Below are 17,502 nucleotides of genomic sequence, written 5' to 3' on the forward strand. Positions count from 1 at the left end.
TGAAAAAAGGTATGCAAGCAGAAACCCGACACGTTCCATCGCGCCCTACGCCGCTCACCACACGTGTAGAAAATCATCGCACGCGCTCATACCTCTACGGCACTCTTAATGTTATATTTTTGTTCGAACACACGAGCGTGCACTCACGTCAATTTTAGTAAATTTTCTAAGTCTGCAAATCTTCAAATTCTAGGTAATTATGCATTTAAAAAATTCATTTCAGTTTCTATCAACACGAGAATAAAAATTAAACATTTGATTTTAGCTGAGAAACCAGTTTAGATCGGTTACTAATATCGAAAGTAAAAAGGTATTACTTACCTCATCGATAAAGTACAAGGGGGTATTATGTACCAAATCGATACAGTAAAGGAGGTATTGGGTATCACGTTCCTCGGGCCTGCCTCCACCCTCTGGAGGACACAGGGGTATCACGTACCTCGTCGTCGGCGACGGGCATGTCCGGCGAGAGGCGGTCGACGAGCGCGCAGAAGGAGTGCAGCGGGGAGCGGCGCGGCTCCTCCTCGCCCTCTGGAGGACACAGGGGTATCACGTACCTCGTCGTCGGCGACGGGCATGTCCGGCGAGAGGCGGTCGACGAGCGCGCAGAAGGAGTGCAGCGGGGAGCGGCGCGGCTCCTCCTCGCCCTCTGGAGGACACAGGGGTATCACGTACCTCGTCGTCGGCGACGGGCATGTCCGGCGAGAGGCGGTCGACGAGCGCGCAGAAGGAGTGCAGCGGGGAGCGGCGCGGCTCCTCCTCGCCCTCTGGAGGACACAGGGGTATCACGTACCTCGTCGTCGGCGACGGGCATGTCCGGCGAGAGGCGGTCGACGAGCGCGCAGAAGGAGTGCAGCGGGGAGCGGCGCGGCTCCTCCTCGCCCTCTGGAGGACACAGGGGTATCACGTACCTCGTCGTCGGCGACGGGCATGTCCGGCGAGAGGCGGTCGACGAGCGCGCAGAAGGAGTGCAGCGGGGAGCGGCGCGGCTCCTCCTCGCCCTCTGGAGGACACAGGGGTATCACGTACCTCGTCGTCGGCGACGGGCATGTCCGGCGAGAGGCGGTCGACGAGCGCGCAGAAGGAGTGCAGCGGGGAGCGGCGCGGCTCCTCCTCGCCCTCTGGAGGACACAGGGGTATCACGTACCTCGTCGTCGGCGACGGGCATGTCCGGCGAGAGGCGGTCGACGAGCGCGCAGAAGGAGTGCAGCGGGGAGCGGCGCGGCTCCTCCTCGCCCTCTGGAGGACACAGGGGTATCACGTACCTCGTCGTCGGCGACGGGCATGTCCGGCGAGAGGCGGTCGACGAGCGCGCAGAAGGAGTGCAGCGGGGAGCGGCGCGGCTCCTCCTCGCCCTCTGGAGGACACAGGGGTATCACGTACCTCGTCGTCGGCGACGGGCATGTCCGGCGAGAGGCGGTCGACGAGCGCGCAGAAGGAGTGCAGCGGGGAGCGGCGCGGCTCCTCCTCGCCCTCTGGAGGACACAGGGGTATCACGTACCTCGTCGTCGGCGACGGGCATGTCCGGCGAGAGGCGGTCGACGAGCGCGCAGAAGGAGTGCAGCGGGGAGCGGCGCGGCTCCTCCTCGCCCGACTGGCTGCGGGGCTCGGGGCTGCCGCGACCCTCTGGAATACACACCAAATTATCAAACACATTTCGAAATCATAAAACACGTTGAAATATTGCAATAACGATAGTAATTTGTTAAGTTCGCCCATCAACGCATTTCACTGATAAGGTACGAGTTACGTGTAAGGGACAGCCCTACACGTTAAGGCTGCATCGCGCCAGCCCTACACCGTGCTCCCGCTGCATCGTGTGTTCGCGGAACGGTCAACGCTGACGAGGCGCGTCCCACGTGCAGGTGGCCGTCCGCCATGGGAACAGTTCACCTCCATCGCGGAAAGTGACTCTACCTATCACATATATTTCTTATTAAAAATTTATAACTAAAAGTTTAAAAAAAAAAATATTTCGTTCCCGTAAATAAAATTTTCAATTCTTTCCTCGACGCCCAGCTCCCGTTACTTAAAGCTATTTGTAGATAAATAATTCCATTAAAAGACACAACTGCCCAGCTCTTGAATTTAATGAGCGATTCGTCTGAAGAATTTTGTGTCCAGACAGTAAGAAGACTATTGTGCCAAGTGGCTCATGAACATTCAAAATATGATATTCCTAGAAATTTTTAATGCAAAATTTGTATTAGAAATTATTAAAATCACCCATTAGATATCTAAATGAACATCAAATCCATTCTGAAGATGGTAGAACGAATGGGTAGCGGCACATCTGTGGCCGACCTTGGGTAGGAATATCTAATCTGTAATTGATTGCAGTTGTCCATGGGCGGCAGTAACCACTTACCATTAGGTGGACTGCATGCTCGTCTGCTACTCCTATATAGTAAAAAAAGATTAATTACCCTAAGACAAAACATGAAGATGTCACTTACCGGACCTATCTGGACTCGGATTACTTTTCCTGGATCCCGGACTCGACGGTATAGATTCCGCACGCGCCACTAACGCCTCCAATTGTTCCACACCACCCGCTGAAAAATTAAATAATATCTAAATCATTCAAAATTCGGTATAAATCGACAATTGTTTATTTAAAATAATAATGATAATGATAATGATAATGATAGCCTTTATTAACAATCTTAATTCTTACATTTTATGTTTTCATATATATATATTTTTTTTACATTTAATTTATTTTAAGCATTTGTAGGTAATTAATTCAATTTTTCTTTTAGACACCAGTTTCTTGATTGTCTTGCTTTCCAGCATAGGCCTCCCCGAGAGTTTTCCACAGAGATCTATCTCTTGCTTTTCTCATCCAAGTCGTTCCTGCCATCTTTTTAATATCATCTTCCCATCTTTGATATTGTCTACCTTTTCTTCTCTTTTTATATCTAGGACACCATTCCGTCACTTCTTTAGCCCATTTTTCAGTATGACTTCTAATCAAATGTCCTGTCCATTTCCATTTTTGTTGTAGGATCCGGTACTTTATATCTATTACTTTTGTTCTCTTTCTTATTGTTGTTAGTGGAACTTTATCCTTTAATTTTATGTTGAGTATGCTTCTTTCCATTTTGTGTTGACAAGTTTCTAAAGATTTAATGTTTTATTTATTTAAAATAAAAGTGTGTTAATAAGAAGACAATAGAGTATTTTTCTTGATAATCATTATAACTAAATATTTTCTTTTTTTTAATGCCATCATTTTTTACATGTTGCCTCATAATATATAAATCAGCCGACAACCACACCACTTAACCCCTAAACCCTAGAAATAATAATAATAATAGTTTCCGGTCGAACTATAGTAGGTCTACCACTTTTCACAATTATCGTTACTAATTTAGCGATTCACTTTCCTATTGTTTCTTGAACACATACCTGCGGCAAGTTCCTCCATGACAGACTGCTTGCTGATAATCTCCACTGTCCCGCGGGATGCCCGGGACGGGGACAACGGTGATGTAGGACTGAAACAATTTACGTCCCATTAGTCCCACGGCTGGGTACATACTCACTGCTGTACTTTATTATCACAAGTGGATCGAGCAGAAATATCTGAATATTGCCATAGTAAAGAAGAGTCTTTCTTTACTATGATATTGCTTTCCCTCTTGTATGTGTCGTGATATGCATAATCACAAATGAAATTAAAAGATTTTAGTCGCAGTAACCATAAATACATTCGCAGTACTACTATCCCGATATTACAAAAATGGCTATCCGAGCACCGGCAAAAATTTCATTTAAACTAAAAATGCTATAAAACGGAAAAGATCATACAACTGCTAGTAAGTTACCATTCACCACATACCACCAACCAAATGTATAAAATTATACAAAAATTATGCCGGCAATTGTGACTAAAATTGAGTTTCATTTTAAGTTAAAAGTTATAATAGCTACATTGCTAAGCTACCTTATACTTCGACAATCTACCATACTTTACATTACATATAAATAATAAATAATATAATATAATAATACCTGACAATACCAGCTCTCGCGTCCGCTATGAGCTTCCTCGCCCTCTCCCGCAGTGTCGCCTGTCTCTCCTCCTCCGTGAGGGCCTACGAACCCATCATCATTCAAATTAATATTACCATAATATTCAAGTTATTTAAGAACACATGAATAGCACTTTTGATACAAATATTTTATTTTAAATTGCTTTTATACAGTAAATGTATAGTATTTTATAGCATTCTACTAGAATTTCTTGTTTATATGAACAATAATTTAGAATAGAAAAATATATGTAACTGTCTGAGCCGGGAAATGAACTCGGAAATCTCCGTGTGTCACACTAATGTAATAATAATTCAACCACGAGGTTTATAAATCTAGGCATAGGAGTGCATAGGAATATACTTTCATAAGCATGTATTGTCAGCGCCAAACTGCTAGTCCGCCCTGAAGTTATTGCAATCAGGTGTAATAATACAATATGCTATGGCGACGCGATTCATTCCTATATTCAGAGCGGAATAGCAATTTTACGCGGATTATACCTCTAAAAAGTAGAGAAATTTGTCATAAATATATTTTTTTATCGTTTATTATCCACCTACCTTCTTAGGACTTTCCTCGCCATTCTTAACCCCGTTAACAATCTCCGTTTGACTTTCATCTTTCTCCTTCGAATTCTGCCTTTTATTTTTATCCGCCTCCTTCTTCGTGGCCTCGAGCAGCTGTCTCGCTCTCTCTTTCAGCTCATCATGACGCGATAACAATTGCTGTGGCCAATCACAGACAAGCGCGGCACAACCGACCAATCACAGAGAAGCGCGGGAATCGTCCGCCAATCAGGTTCGAGCAAGCGTTAAGCATCGTCCAATAGGAAGCGTTGTCGTCACACGTCACACACACATATGTTTTCAAAGCCATGGTCGTGATGGTTCGGGAATGGAAATGAGAAAAATGCGTTTAATTATGGGTTTTGTTTAGATTAAACATAGAAAGGACGTCTACATCGCTATTTATCTACATTATAATACATTTTATTTCGTAGGATTATTAATTAATTAAAAAGGTAAACATTGATTATTTTGGAATAAGATTAGAATACCTAAATGAAATACATGAAATTATTATTAACTCGCAGGGCGAAAGCATGGTAAATCTATTCAAATGTCACACTAATCTATTATAATTAATTAGATTAACCGCTTCAGACGAATCGAATCGAGTTTACGAACGCGGAATCGGTTAAATTTAAAATTAAATGTTTACTTAATGAACTTCACATATATTGGACTAATCTATCATTATATTGATCTAAAATTTATTAATGATTTTTGTACATCCAAAGATATTAATATGTCTAGATATGCACTCATTTTTGACATATTCATAAACTATGCACTTGGTACTTGGTCATGTGATGATCTTTAGCTAAATTGTGGATGAGCCCAAGAAGGTATCTGAGTTGGTACGACCAATTTTCGACAGATCCAATCCAAGAAAGGTAAAAATTTTCAGTTTTATATATGTCATGATATTTTTTAAGACGCACATTCTACTAGTTTATTATAAAATAAATTTCTTTTAAAAATATCTAGACATATAATACCTTCGTTATGTTACCCACAGAACACACGCAACAAAACATAAAGCCATCCGCACACTGTCGCACTTACCGGCGTCGGTTTCGGCAGTTCGGGAGTGGGCGGTTTCTGCGACCGCTCCGGCGACTGGTTGTGGTTCTGATTGTGGTTCTGGTTGTGGTTCTGGTTGTGGTTCTCCGGTTGGTCTGGTTGCTGGTTCAGTATGGCCGTGAGTGGATCGGTTGCGGCAGGCTCTATGGTTGGTTTGTGCTCTGGTTTCGCTAGAAAAATATCTTTGATAAGTTTCCGAAATGAGAACAATGTATTAATGAAGTCTTTCAGGTTTGAACTATACATTTTTACTGTTATTAAAAATCATCTAGATACTTCGGGCGTGCTATATATTATATTAAATTATAGTTTTTTCTTGCAATTAAAGTAGAAAACTTGCATGCAGTCCAACAGATTTTATTTTTTTATTTTATTTAATCAGGAAAACATACAGTGCTTTAATCTATGTTACTAACGATATAATTTCATACTACACCAGATTATAAGAAAAGGTTGCTATGCCTTATAAATATCTGTAATCAACCTCAAATAAAATCAGTTTTATCTGAGGTCAATGGGTAACAGTAGTCACTTATTATCAGATGCATGCTCTTTTGCTGCTACTAAATTATAATGAAAATTGACCTCAAAGATTCCATTATATACATACATACATAGATACAACCAAAGTTAATAAAAGTGTGTTAAAGTAACATTATTATTTTTCAAAACTAATAATCAATCTAGTAACTTTGCGATAAACTTTCTCTAAGGCGCTCGAACAAACTCGCCTCGAAAATCGTTAATCCTGAGGATGTTGATAGGGACAATGGTACAAAATTATAAGACTTGTACCCAATAATGTTATCCAAAAATCACAATTACTTTAAACCAATTATAAACGACTCACTAGTGTCAATAGCATTAGTGTTATTAGTCTGTGCTTGTGGTTGGGGCTGGTCATCCTCCTCGTCGGAGCCGAAGGGGTCCGTCAGCTCCTTACGCGTCATCAGCTTCTCCGGACGAGCTGGTAACGGCTGGAAGGGAATAAAGAACATTTGAATGGAGAATGTTGTTAATAGTTAAGAGACATTAGGATAATTTAATATCTTTTTTTTTATAATATAGGAGTAGCAGACGAGCATGCAGCCCACATGAAGGTAAGTGGCCTCTGCTGACCACGGACATCTGTAATCAACTCCAGATAGGATTAGATATTTCTACCTAAGGTCGGTCACAGACGCGCCGCTGTCACTGAGGACTAAACTGGAACATTTCGGAAAAGTTTGCCTCCTTACCACACCCTTCTAACACTATTTCTGCCTAATCAAATCAAATCAAATCTTTATTTGTAAATATAGGTCTTACAGGTGTTCACATGGTTATATACAGTCGCTATATTTGACCCTTTTGGGTATACAAATGCCATAATTAATAAATCCTATTAGAAATATAAAAAAAAAAATTGTCATTATCATTATTTACATGCATAATTATTACTATTATTAAATCATTAAATTATTAATTACAATATTCATTTTAATTTATTAAATTATTATTAAATACAATAAAAGTCATATATCAGCGTCAGTAAGAAATTCATGAATTGTGTAATAACATTTATCGGTTAACATTTTTTTTAATTCCGTCTTGAATTCTGTCATATTTTTTAGGTTACGAAGCACTTCCGGGACTTTATTATAGATTTTAGGTGCCATACTAAATACACTATTGTTCAGTAAGGCTGTTTTGCATGCGATAGCTGATAGCTTTGTTTTATGTCGATTACTTTTTAAATAGTTGGAAAATATGTCAGGATTACTTTTAACAAATATAATTATTTCATAGATATATAGTGCAGGTAATGTCAATATTTTATAATATTTAAACTTTGGGTTACAACTCTCTGTGCTAGGTATTTTTGCATTGGCGCGTATGCACTTTTTTTGGGCTTTGAATATTTCTTCGCGCTTTGAACTATTACCCCAAAACATTATTCCATAACGTAGGGTCGAACATACAAAACTGTGATATACGGTTATGAGAGCATTTTGGTTCACGACCTTGGATAACATATGTAAGGCATAAGAAAATTTATTGAGTTTTTTACATATGTATTCCGAATGTGTATTCCACCGTAAATCGTTATCAATATGGATGCCCAAGAATTTTGTAGATTTTGTTTCTTACACGACTTCCCCATTGTAATTAATATTAAGTGACTGAAGTAAACACTTCCGTTGTTGAAAATTTATATATGTCGTCTTTTTGAGGTTAATTTTTAAATTATTTATTTTCAGCCATTCTATAATTACCTTAAGATTATAATTAATGTCAGTTTCATGATTGTTAATATCTGTGCAAGTGAACACGACTGTACTGTCGTCTGCGAATAGGGTCATGGGAAACTGTATACAGTTAGGGAAGTCATTTATGTAAATTAAAAATAATAAAGGACCTAGTACACTACCTTGTGGGACGCCAAATTTTGATTTACGCGGGTGGGACGAATAGACACATTCTGTTTTAGTTCTGGGACAAATACGTTCAATTTGTGTTATCTGAGTCCTATTACTTAAAAAAGATTTTATTAAATCTAATGTCTTTATCCTTTTTGTCCTAATAACAGCAGTGTTAAGGGCTGCTATTTTGATGGGTGTGGTAAGGGAGATATTTTTCGAGGCGTTCCAGCGGCGCGTCTGTGGCCCACCTCAGGTAGGAATCTAATCCTATCTGGGGTTGATTACAGATGTCCATGGGCGGGAGTAGCCACTTACCATCAGGTGGATCGCATGCTCGTCTGCTAGTCCTATAATGTAAAAAGTTACCCCTTATATGCAACTAACCTCATTAACGGGTCGGGTGTCAGCGAACCACTTGGCCGTGGGCTTGGCCAGCTCCTTGCTAGGGGAGAGCATCTTGCCGAGGATGCTCTTGGACTGGAGAAACATGTCCTTGACGTCCTTGATGCCCGTTGGCGACTTGTCAGGACTGCCGCGCTCTTGGGAGTTTCTGGAGTCTACTGATTCTTGGGACCTGGGGATGTATAAAACACATAAATTAAAAAAATGTGTACTTGCATTCATAAATACGCAAATGTACCTATTCTTACATCCAAAAGAAGCTATACTTCATACATAGAAAAGAAGATGTACTTCTTTGGATGTATTAATATCTACACGAAAAAAAGTATATTAAAAAAATGCTAAAAAACGTAGTTTGCTAATTACTACACGACATATCGTGTCGTGTCGGAACTAGCAAAATTTACGATGTAGATTTTTTATTGTTTTCATATGTTTTTAATACAATTAATAACCAAGAACGCTATCGTTCCTTATTTAATAAATAAAAGAATTAACAGCTTTAACGATAGGATAAAGTGTCACGCGTGCGACCATTAACAATCGTGACAAGTAAAAAGCCCTCCATCGTCCGTGTCGTGTCGCCGCCAGGCACGGCACCTGTCGCGTCGTGAGCCGGCACACCGCTAGCAATACGTACACGGGCCGGGGCCGCTCCATGACGGTCCGGGAGCGGCGCGTGCTGACCTCGCGGCTGAACAGCTCGGCCGGCAGCGACGCGTCCGTGTCGTGTCGTCCCACGAGATACGACGACTCGGTTTCGTCGTTACCTGTGAAATTTGTAAATTATTAGGCTGGCAATATTTTGTGGCAACTAAGTTCCCGCCGAAAATTTGTAAAATATCAGGTTGGCAACTAAGTTTCCGCCGATTTTTTTTACTATACATATTTTTCATATGCAAAATGTTTGTGGCCCAATGATTATATGCATTGACAGAGGAAGATTGTATGCTCCTAATTTTTTTTTTTAAATTTAATTAACGATAATTTTCAAAACATTAAAATGGAATGTTCATTTGGTGGAAAATTTACTATTTGGTGGAATGACTTTTTCGAGTCCAAACAGAGTGATTTTTAACAAAGGTGCGTTGAAAAACATTTTACAGTAGTAAACAACAAAAGGATGCATCAATGTATTTTCTACTTTGTTAAATTTGTATTGAAATATAAACCTTAAAATACAACAGAAATTTATCTGCCAATATATAAGTATAACAAAAACAAGTCGGATTTTTCTTTCCCTGCTAAAATTAAGAGGGTAAAAACGTAGAAGATAGTATTCGAAATTCAAACTAATTCTTTCAAAGTGAAATAGTAACATTTTAGGATTTACATTAACTTACCTAATTGTTCAACTTGCAACTCATTGCCCGTGAAATGTGCTCTCAATTGGAACAGGTACGTCATTATCTGTAACATATAACAAAATAAAAATGTATAATAGACTGTTTGTATTGTTTGTACATAAATCGAATGTAAAGCTAAGCCTAAAAACTTAAGATATCTTTATGAGGTCTGCTTGTCTGCACGAACCAACTTTCTCATGCGTGTCTCCCAATGGCAGAGTGGTATATTTGCAAACGTGTGTCACCATGCAGTATGTTGTTTGTGCAATCTGCATGTCGTGGCTGCATTGTGAGCGCGCGCATGCGTGTGTGCATGCGTGAATGCGTGTGTATGTGTGCGTGTTTGTGTTTGCGCGCGTGTGTGTGTGTGCGTGTGTGTGTGTGTGTTCGCGTGTGTATGCATGCGTGCATGTGTGTGCGCGTGTGTACGCGTGTGTGCGTGCGTGAGTTTGTGCGTGCACGTGTGTGTGTGTCGTGTCGTGTCTCACCGCGAGGCGGTCGGGCGCGGCGCGGCACACGTCGTTGTGCGCGAGCACCTGCGGCACGCCGAGCGCGGCGCTGGCCGCCCGCGCCGCCCGAATGTTACCCGCCGCGTCTTCAACCGTCAGTGCGGAGAAGTCTCTACAATCATACACGAGCTTTGAACCCTCTGTGCTTCTATTCCGGCGGCACCATCACCACACCTATTTCTACCTAATAACAGCAGTATTAAAAGCTGCTGTGTTCCGGTTAGAAGGGTGTGGTAATGGAGACATAATCGTCCGAGGTATTCCAGCTTAGTCCTCAGGGGTGGCGCGTCTGTGGGCAACCTCAGGCAGGAATATAATCTTATCTGGTTGATTACAGATGTCCATGGGCGGCAGTAGCCACTTCCTATCAGATGTACTGCAACATGCAGTACACCTGATAGGAAGTGGCGTCTACTACCCATATACGGGATGAATTTTTCAAATAGGCCTTCAGGGCCAAATCCGAAACTATAAGGATTAAGGAAAAGTGGTGAATGGAAATACAACTTTATGAGGCCGTTTTTGATAAATCCCAAAACTGGATCATTTGTTTTTTTAAATATCATCACCTTAATTTTCCCTAGCCGGGGAAAACGAATTCATTTGAAAAAAAAACACACCCTATATTATTCCACTATCGGATAGTGTCGCTTATAAGGATCAAATTCTGGGAAGTAGTGATAAATGACAAAATAAAGGAAAAGCCTCATTTGTAAGAAAACACATATTTTTTTCATATGAAGCTGGCAACTAAGTTCTCTCCAATCATTAAATTAAACATTTTGTATATTAACAATTTTTTGAAGGCCTATGTTTCAAATTTATTGAAAGCGGACGTTTTATTTAATCATTATAATAGATTGTCAACTTGCTATGCGCGGAGTTTCACTCAATACAGATATAAAATTGCCAATTTACGTGAATGACTTTTTCGAACCAAAACCAAGTGATTACTAACATAGAGATATAAAAAATCCTATTTCATGTTGGAAAGTTAATTGTAAACAACAAAAAATAATATTCATTAAGTAACCAGTGATCTATTTGTGTGTTGAGAAAATAGTAGTGTGTGTGTTGATCAGCAACTCATTACTGTCCCACTGCTGGGCACGGGTCTCCTCTCAGAATGAGAAGGGTTAGGTCATAGTCCACCGCACTGGACAAGTGCGTATTGGTAGACTTCACATACCTTTGAGATTTTTTTTTATAAAATGTGAGCACACCTGAGAGAGGTGTGCAGGTTTCCTCACGATGCTTTCCTTCGCCGTTTAGCAAGTGATAATTAATTTCTAATACGAGGCGCGTGCCTGGTATTTGAACCTCAGACCCCACGATCGAGAGGCCGAGTTTCTTAACCATTAGACTATCACTGCCTACTGATCTAACTCATACTCACATCAAATCAGGACGGTAGTGGTGTATGATAGCGCAGAAGGCCAGTCCGGAGCGGAAACTAGTGGTAAGGTCAGTGACCCGGCACGCGCGGTACTCTCTCGTCACGTGGGCGCACCATTCCAACAGATCTTGTACCTGAAATTTTATATGAGAGGCTATTGGAACGGTTTTTACTAGTTCTAAACAATCGTTTTTAATTAGTAACCCCATAACCTAAGTGTTTTATGTCAAAAGTACGTAACGTACATTTGGCTAAATTTATTGTCTATTAGTAGGTTTAGCTACTATTTACCCAGATTCATTCAAAGTCGTACGAAATTTAATCAAAAAGATATAAGTAAGCAAATAATTAGACAAAAAACTACTAAAAAAATAAGTAACTCTATCGTGTCGTTTTCTTGTGACATTGAACACGCACATATCAGTTTTCACTTATATTTTTTTTATTTAGTGGATAGGCACGCGTTTAGCCTCGATCTCACCTGATAGTAAGCGTTGATGAGGCTTAAGATGTGCCACGTTTGCCAAAAGTAGCCTATTAACTCTTGATTTGAAGACTCCTAGATTATATTTATCGGGAAATAAATTATTTTATAATGGGGAACTATGTCTTGTACTACTACTACTACTTTTCTAAAACCAAAAATGTATTACTTACAGGTGTCTTATCCTTCTCACCGCCGATAACTTTGACAGGGAATAGTTTATCCTCCCTCTCAACTTCCGCAGTTGGCGTCTTATCGTTGTCAACTTCCCTCTCATTGTCATTCGTATCTAGACTAATATTATTCAAATTGGACTTTAACTCTAGCGGCTTAAGATTTCTTTTCGCTACCGTTTTCGGCTTGAAGACTATGCCTTTTATATTATCGACTTTCGGCTCTTCGGTTTGCACGATAATTTTGTTTGGCGTCGACGTGTATTTTGGCGGTTCGCTTTTCATTGCTAGTTTAGTAAGACTACTTAGATATTCCGGCCTTGTTTTAGGAGCGAAGGATTCGTTAATGTCATTGAAATCTTTGCTGGGTATTGGTGTTGTGGGTGTTTCCGGTTCAGGTGTGATGGGTGCTGTGGGTGTTCGCGAGTTGTCGAAGTTGAGGCTCTGTACGCTGTTCGGTGTGGCCGCTATGTCGCTGTTCGTCAAACTTTGCGTCATTTCTTCTACCTGCTGTCTTAAATCCAACATCTGCAGAAAATAACCAAGATAAACCCATACTGAATATACAGAAAATATTGTACTCGACTTTTTTTTTTAAATAGGAGTAGCAGACGAACATACAGTCCACCTGATGGTAAGTGGCTACTGCCGCCCATGGACATCTGTAATCAACCCCAGATATTCCCACCTGAGATCGGCCACAGATGCGCCGCTACCCCTGAGGACTAAGCTGGAACGCCTCGGAAAAGTCTGTCTCCCTTACCACACCCTTCAAACCGGAACACAGCAGCGCCTAACACTGCTGTTATTACACTGATTATTAAGCGTGCAAGTACGAGTACGCATGTAAGATATTATACTTCTTTGGTGTTTATAAAGAACAAGTCATATTACAAAACAAAAAATAATTACAAGATGATATGACACGGCAGGTAAAGTATCGTATCATATATGTACCAAAATAGTATATTTTATTTCTCTTACAAATATTATGAGCACCGAGAATTGCTATTAAAAGTATGTTTTTTTTTAATATAAAGATTAAAACATACATACCTGTCTGGTGGAGTTATCAGACAACGTATAGTCGTCTTCGTCGAGATCTTCCAGCACAGCGATATCTGAGTTGTTGTTCACAGAGAGGAGCGACGCTAAGGACTGCATGTCTTCATCTCTGTAACATTTGTTTAATTATTATCCTTTTGACAAATGCCCCATTACCAACAAAATAGCGTTACGATGACTAGTGCATTGCATTAAGAAGAATTACATATTTGCAAGCTATTGTTTAACTTGGTTCTTTAGTTCATATGTATGTGAGAGTTAAATCTCAAAAATAATTTTAAAACAGTTAACCCCAATTGGTCACCTCAATAGCATCGATCAATTGCTTTTTATGTAACCTTAAGATAGGGGTATCAAATGATGTCACTAAATAGTATTTAGAATTATTATACAGACACAAAACCGACTGCTTTAAATTATTGTTACTCCCACGATTTAGACTAATCCAAAGACACCTCATATTTTAAAATCCGTCAAGCCATTCGAGCTGGACGACAAAGAATGAGACAGACATACATACATACATACATACATACATACATACACACATTATTTGTACATTTGTACATTAGTTGTAAAAGCTTTTTACCCGGCTGCGGGGTAAAAAGCTTATACCTCTATAAACCTCTATAAACTTTTAAAATGTAAAACTTATAATAACTATTACTATTATATGTACGATATTTTTTGCTAATGGATTTTTTTAATGTTAGACATTTAAAAAATTCCATTGACATACATTCATATGACATACATTTATAAATAAAAATATAAATTTTTAACAACTCACGTAGCCTGCCCCTCTCTTAGCAGAACACAGTGCAACGTCAACTGTAGCTTAGCAGTCTTCACCTTCCTCGACAGTGGGTCTAGCGTCAGCTTGAGCGAGCGTTGCGCGGGCGCGAGGGAGGCGTGGCGACGCAGGTTCACCGCGCAGGACGCTAGGCGGCGGCGCTTGCCCGTTGGAGAAACCTGCGGGCAACACCGTACAGTTACGAAGTGATTTATATTGACCGATAGTGATTTTACTCGAGTTTTATTAATATGTTCTAATTGATAGATACTGAAAATGAATTATAGTTTCTGGTATATCGAAATGGTACCATAATCAAAATATAGTTATGCCGTTAAGGGTAATACCAGTAAAATTGTCAAGATAGAGAATGAAACTGACTTATATCTTACAAGCGATTGTTATATGGACCGAATTAAGTTAAACTTGAATTTAGTTTTTATTGGCCAATGTAACATCACTGGCCAAAAAAAGAGTTTTGTGCAATGATATGTCATTACGGACATATTATTTACTAAATAGTTTCAGTTCGCTACTGTACGAAAAATTGTTTTGTATTAAATGAATGTATAGTCCGGGTAAAACTGCTAGTCCGCTCTGAATATAGAAATGAATAGCGTCGCCATAGTAAATTGTATGACTACGCCTGCTCGCAATAACTTCAGAGCAGACAAGCAGTTTGGCGCGGACTATACTATACTAAATACTGTGCTATAGCCGTGTACACAATACAAATGTATTTTATACCCCTAGCATAAAATTGACAAACAAATATAATTAGCCGTCCTAACTTCACTCGTTGTGTGTTAAAAACCAAACTTACATCCTCCAAAACGAAGGTCCAGTCTTTGTCCTCCAGTTCATTCGTACGCGAGTCCCGGAACAACGTCACCGCCACCGTTTGGTTCTCGGGGACGCCGAATATCACAGCGCCTCTGCAATATAGGCAATATCAATATGAAAATGTATGTGGCAATATGGAAATATCAATATCAAAATAACAATATGAATTTAAAATATAAATAATAATATGATACCGTGATATGAATCGTATGATACTGTGCATATCGTTTATATGTATATGATACTTATTTCAAAAATGACATTTATTTAAGGTATATTTTATTGATTATTTGATAGTTCTACAGTTTTCCGTCATATCGAGGTTAGCAGATTTAATTAAGAAAGACACAAAGATGGGACATTCTATTCTCAATATAGACATACCCAAAACAAATACAGGTCGGTGGACATACCAATGACTACGCGATAATGTAAATTTCAACGTAGAAAATAGCTGTCAATATACTATTATCGAAATATTTTTAAAATATCAATATGGATAAAGCAATATCAATATGAACATAACACTCACTTCAGAGGATCTTTGAGCGAGGGTTCCCATTCCAGAGGCTCGGTGACGACCCGCCGAGATCGACGGGTCCATACAATGCTTAACTTATTGGGCTTCCTGAAACAAGTAGACAAATAACACTTAATATAACATGGTCATTCATAATCCAGTCTAAATGAGACAGGGTTCATATTTGTTGTCGGCCAGATTCAACACTGGTAGAATCATAAGTTATAAGGCAAACATTGGTAGAATATTAGGTAAACATAGGTATACTATTAAGTACCTACAAATGTCTGCTTAAAAATATATTTATCTAATTGTGGCTTCCCATAGTCTATGATATTACGGACGGACGCGGCCCGGCCTGAACCGGTGCACTGTGAGAAGAGTATGGCAGGTAGCACGGACGAGTCTATATTCGATCGATTTGTCTGATCTGCGGTGTGGTGAACTTCAAACCTTAAAATTTGTCGTTGCGACCTCCTCATTTGCATTTTAAATAAAATGGCTTCAATTTTTACGACCAACAGACCAATCCACACCACTAGAGGAGCCTTGGTGCGATCTATGGTTATCCGTGATCAGTACGGATCCGCAAATCCGCAAACACAAATCCGCAAATCAGAAACCGTGGGAAGCTACCATAAGAATAAGCGACTTAGCACCTACATCTACCTACTACTACATAACACAAGTGCTCTACGTACCAGATATACATGAGGGTGTGTCCCCGACCTTATCAGATCGGGCGTCGTGCTGACCTTCCCAATCACGTTAACTGGGCTAATGCCGAGTCATGAACCGATTATACGTAACGAGATTACACACTTAGATTTAAACTAGATATTGAGTATTATATTGCATTGTTAGTGTTGGTGGATGTTTCTATTAGTACCGACATCTGTTCAAGTGACAAAAACAGATTTTTTAAATACTTTTTGTTATTTTTTTAAATTTAAACGAAGCATATTTTTAATTTAAGTCGTACCTTAAGTCGTACTATATAGACGAGATATTTTATTTTGTACTAATTATTAAGTCTCACCTATATAATAAGTCTCGTGTATATATTCATCATTATCATCAACCCATTTTTGTTCCACTGCTGGGCACGAGTCTCCTCTCAGAATGAGAAGAATTAAGCCATAGTCCACCGCGCTAGCCAAATGTGTAAATAAATAAAATTAGTCGGCCGTGCAGATATTTAAAAATAACTGCAAATCTTAAAGCTTATTTGCATGAATATAAAAAATATTTTATATTTGACTACCTATCTAAAATATAACAGGTATAAGCTCAGTTATAGGTAGTAAGCGCTTCTACTACTTGTATCAAAAAAAAGTTCCGGAAATATTTGAAAACCATGCACGAATTTATGCGGATAGAACCACTGACAAACGCTCATCGTAACACAAGACAGCATTTAAATCAAACAAAATATTCTCATAGCAATATATCGAACTAAATTGAAAATAGAACCATCCCTTATGTAGCGGGTAGTATCGACGCGAGGGAGTGTCTGAGCCATCCCGTCTGACCTTTGCCGGTAACGGGGCTAATGTCGTTATTTAAAGAAAAGCTGTTACTGACGCCTTCATGTTATTGTATTTGTGTCTTTTAGGGGTGGGTGGTATATTTATTTAACCAGAATAGTAGACATAAATGTACTGCCTCCCTAGTGGTCGCCTACTTACAATAAAATACTATTAATATTTGCAATACAAATAAGAGTCCACCAATTCGCACTTGGCCAGAGCGGTCTACCGCTAAGCCTGAAGCCTAATCCTTTTCACTGTGAGAAGAGACCCGTGCCCATCAGTACAGTAATGGTTTGATGATGAAATAAGAGTATTTGACGACCTGTGTGGTGGAGCGGTCACAACAGTGA

General features: G+C 39.7%; 1 protein-coding gene across 1 annotated transcript in view; it reads right to left on the minus strand.

Moving 5' to 3' along the window:
• The window catches only part of Ehbp1 (Eps15 homology domain containing protein-binding protein 1), a 32,926-nt gene that overhangs the window by 4,566 nt on the left and 10,858 nt on the right, over positions 1–17,502 (minus strand). The window contains exons 3-19 of the mRNA XM_073077704.1: positions 15,633–15,728; positions 15,081–15,192; positions 14,255–14,436; positions 13,456–13,573; positions 12,400–12,927; positions 11,743–11,876; positions 10,326–10,458; positions 9,835–9,901; positions 9,132–9,261; positions 8,474–8,663; positions 6,538–6,664; positions 5,670–5,857; positions 4,602–4,766; positions 4,018–4,100; positions 3,412–3,500; positions 2,457–2,555; positions 1,498–1,626 (exon numbers count right to left, since the gene is read on the minus strand). Coding sequence (XP_072933805.1) covers positions 1,498–1,626; positions 2,457–2,555; positions 3,412–3,500; positions 4,018–4,100; positions 4,602–4,766; positions 5,670–5,857; positions 6,538–6,664; positions 8,474–8,663; positions 9,132–9,261; positions 9,835–9,901; positions 10,326–10,458; positions 11,743–11,876; positions 12,400–12,927; positions 13,456–13,573; positions 14,255–14,436; positions 15,081–15,192; positions 15,633–15,728 — 2,570 coding nt within the window. The remainder of the gene's footprint in view (positions 1–1,497; positions 1,627–2,456; positions 2,556–3,411; positions 3,501–4,017; positions 4,101–4,601; positions 4,767–5,669; positions 5,858–6,537; positions 6,665–8,473; positions 8,664–9,131; positions 9,262–9,834; positions 9,902–10,325; positions 10,459–11,742; positions 11,877–12,399; positions 12,928–13,455; positions 13,574–14,254; positions 14,437–15,080; positions 15,193–15,632; positions 15,729–17,502) is intronic.

The sequence above is a fragment of the Epargyreus clarus genome, unplaced genomic scaffold (genome assembly GCF_041222505.1).
Source record: "Epargyreus clarus isolate Ecla_fem2 unplaced genomic scaffold, WU_Ecla_fem_2.2 ptg000011l, whole genome shotgun sequence".
NCBI lineage: Eukaryota > Metazoa > Arthropoda > Insecta > Lepidoptera > Hesperiidae > Epargyreus > Epargyreus clarus.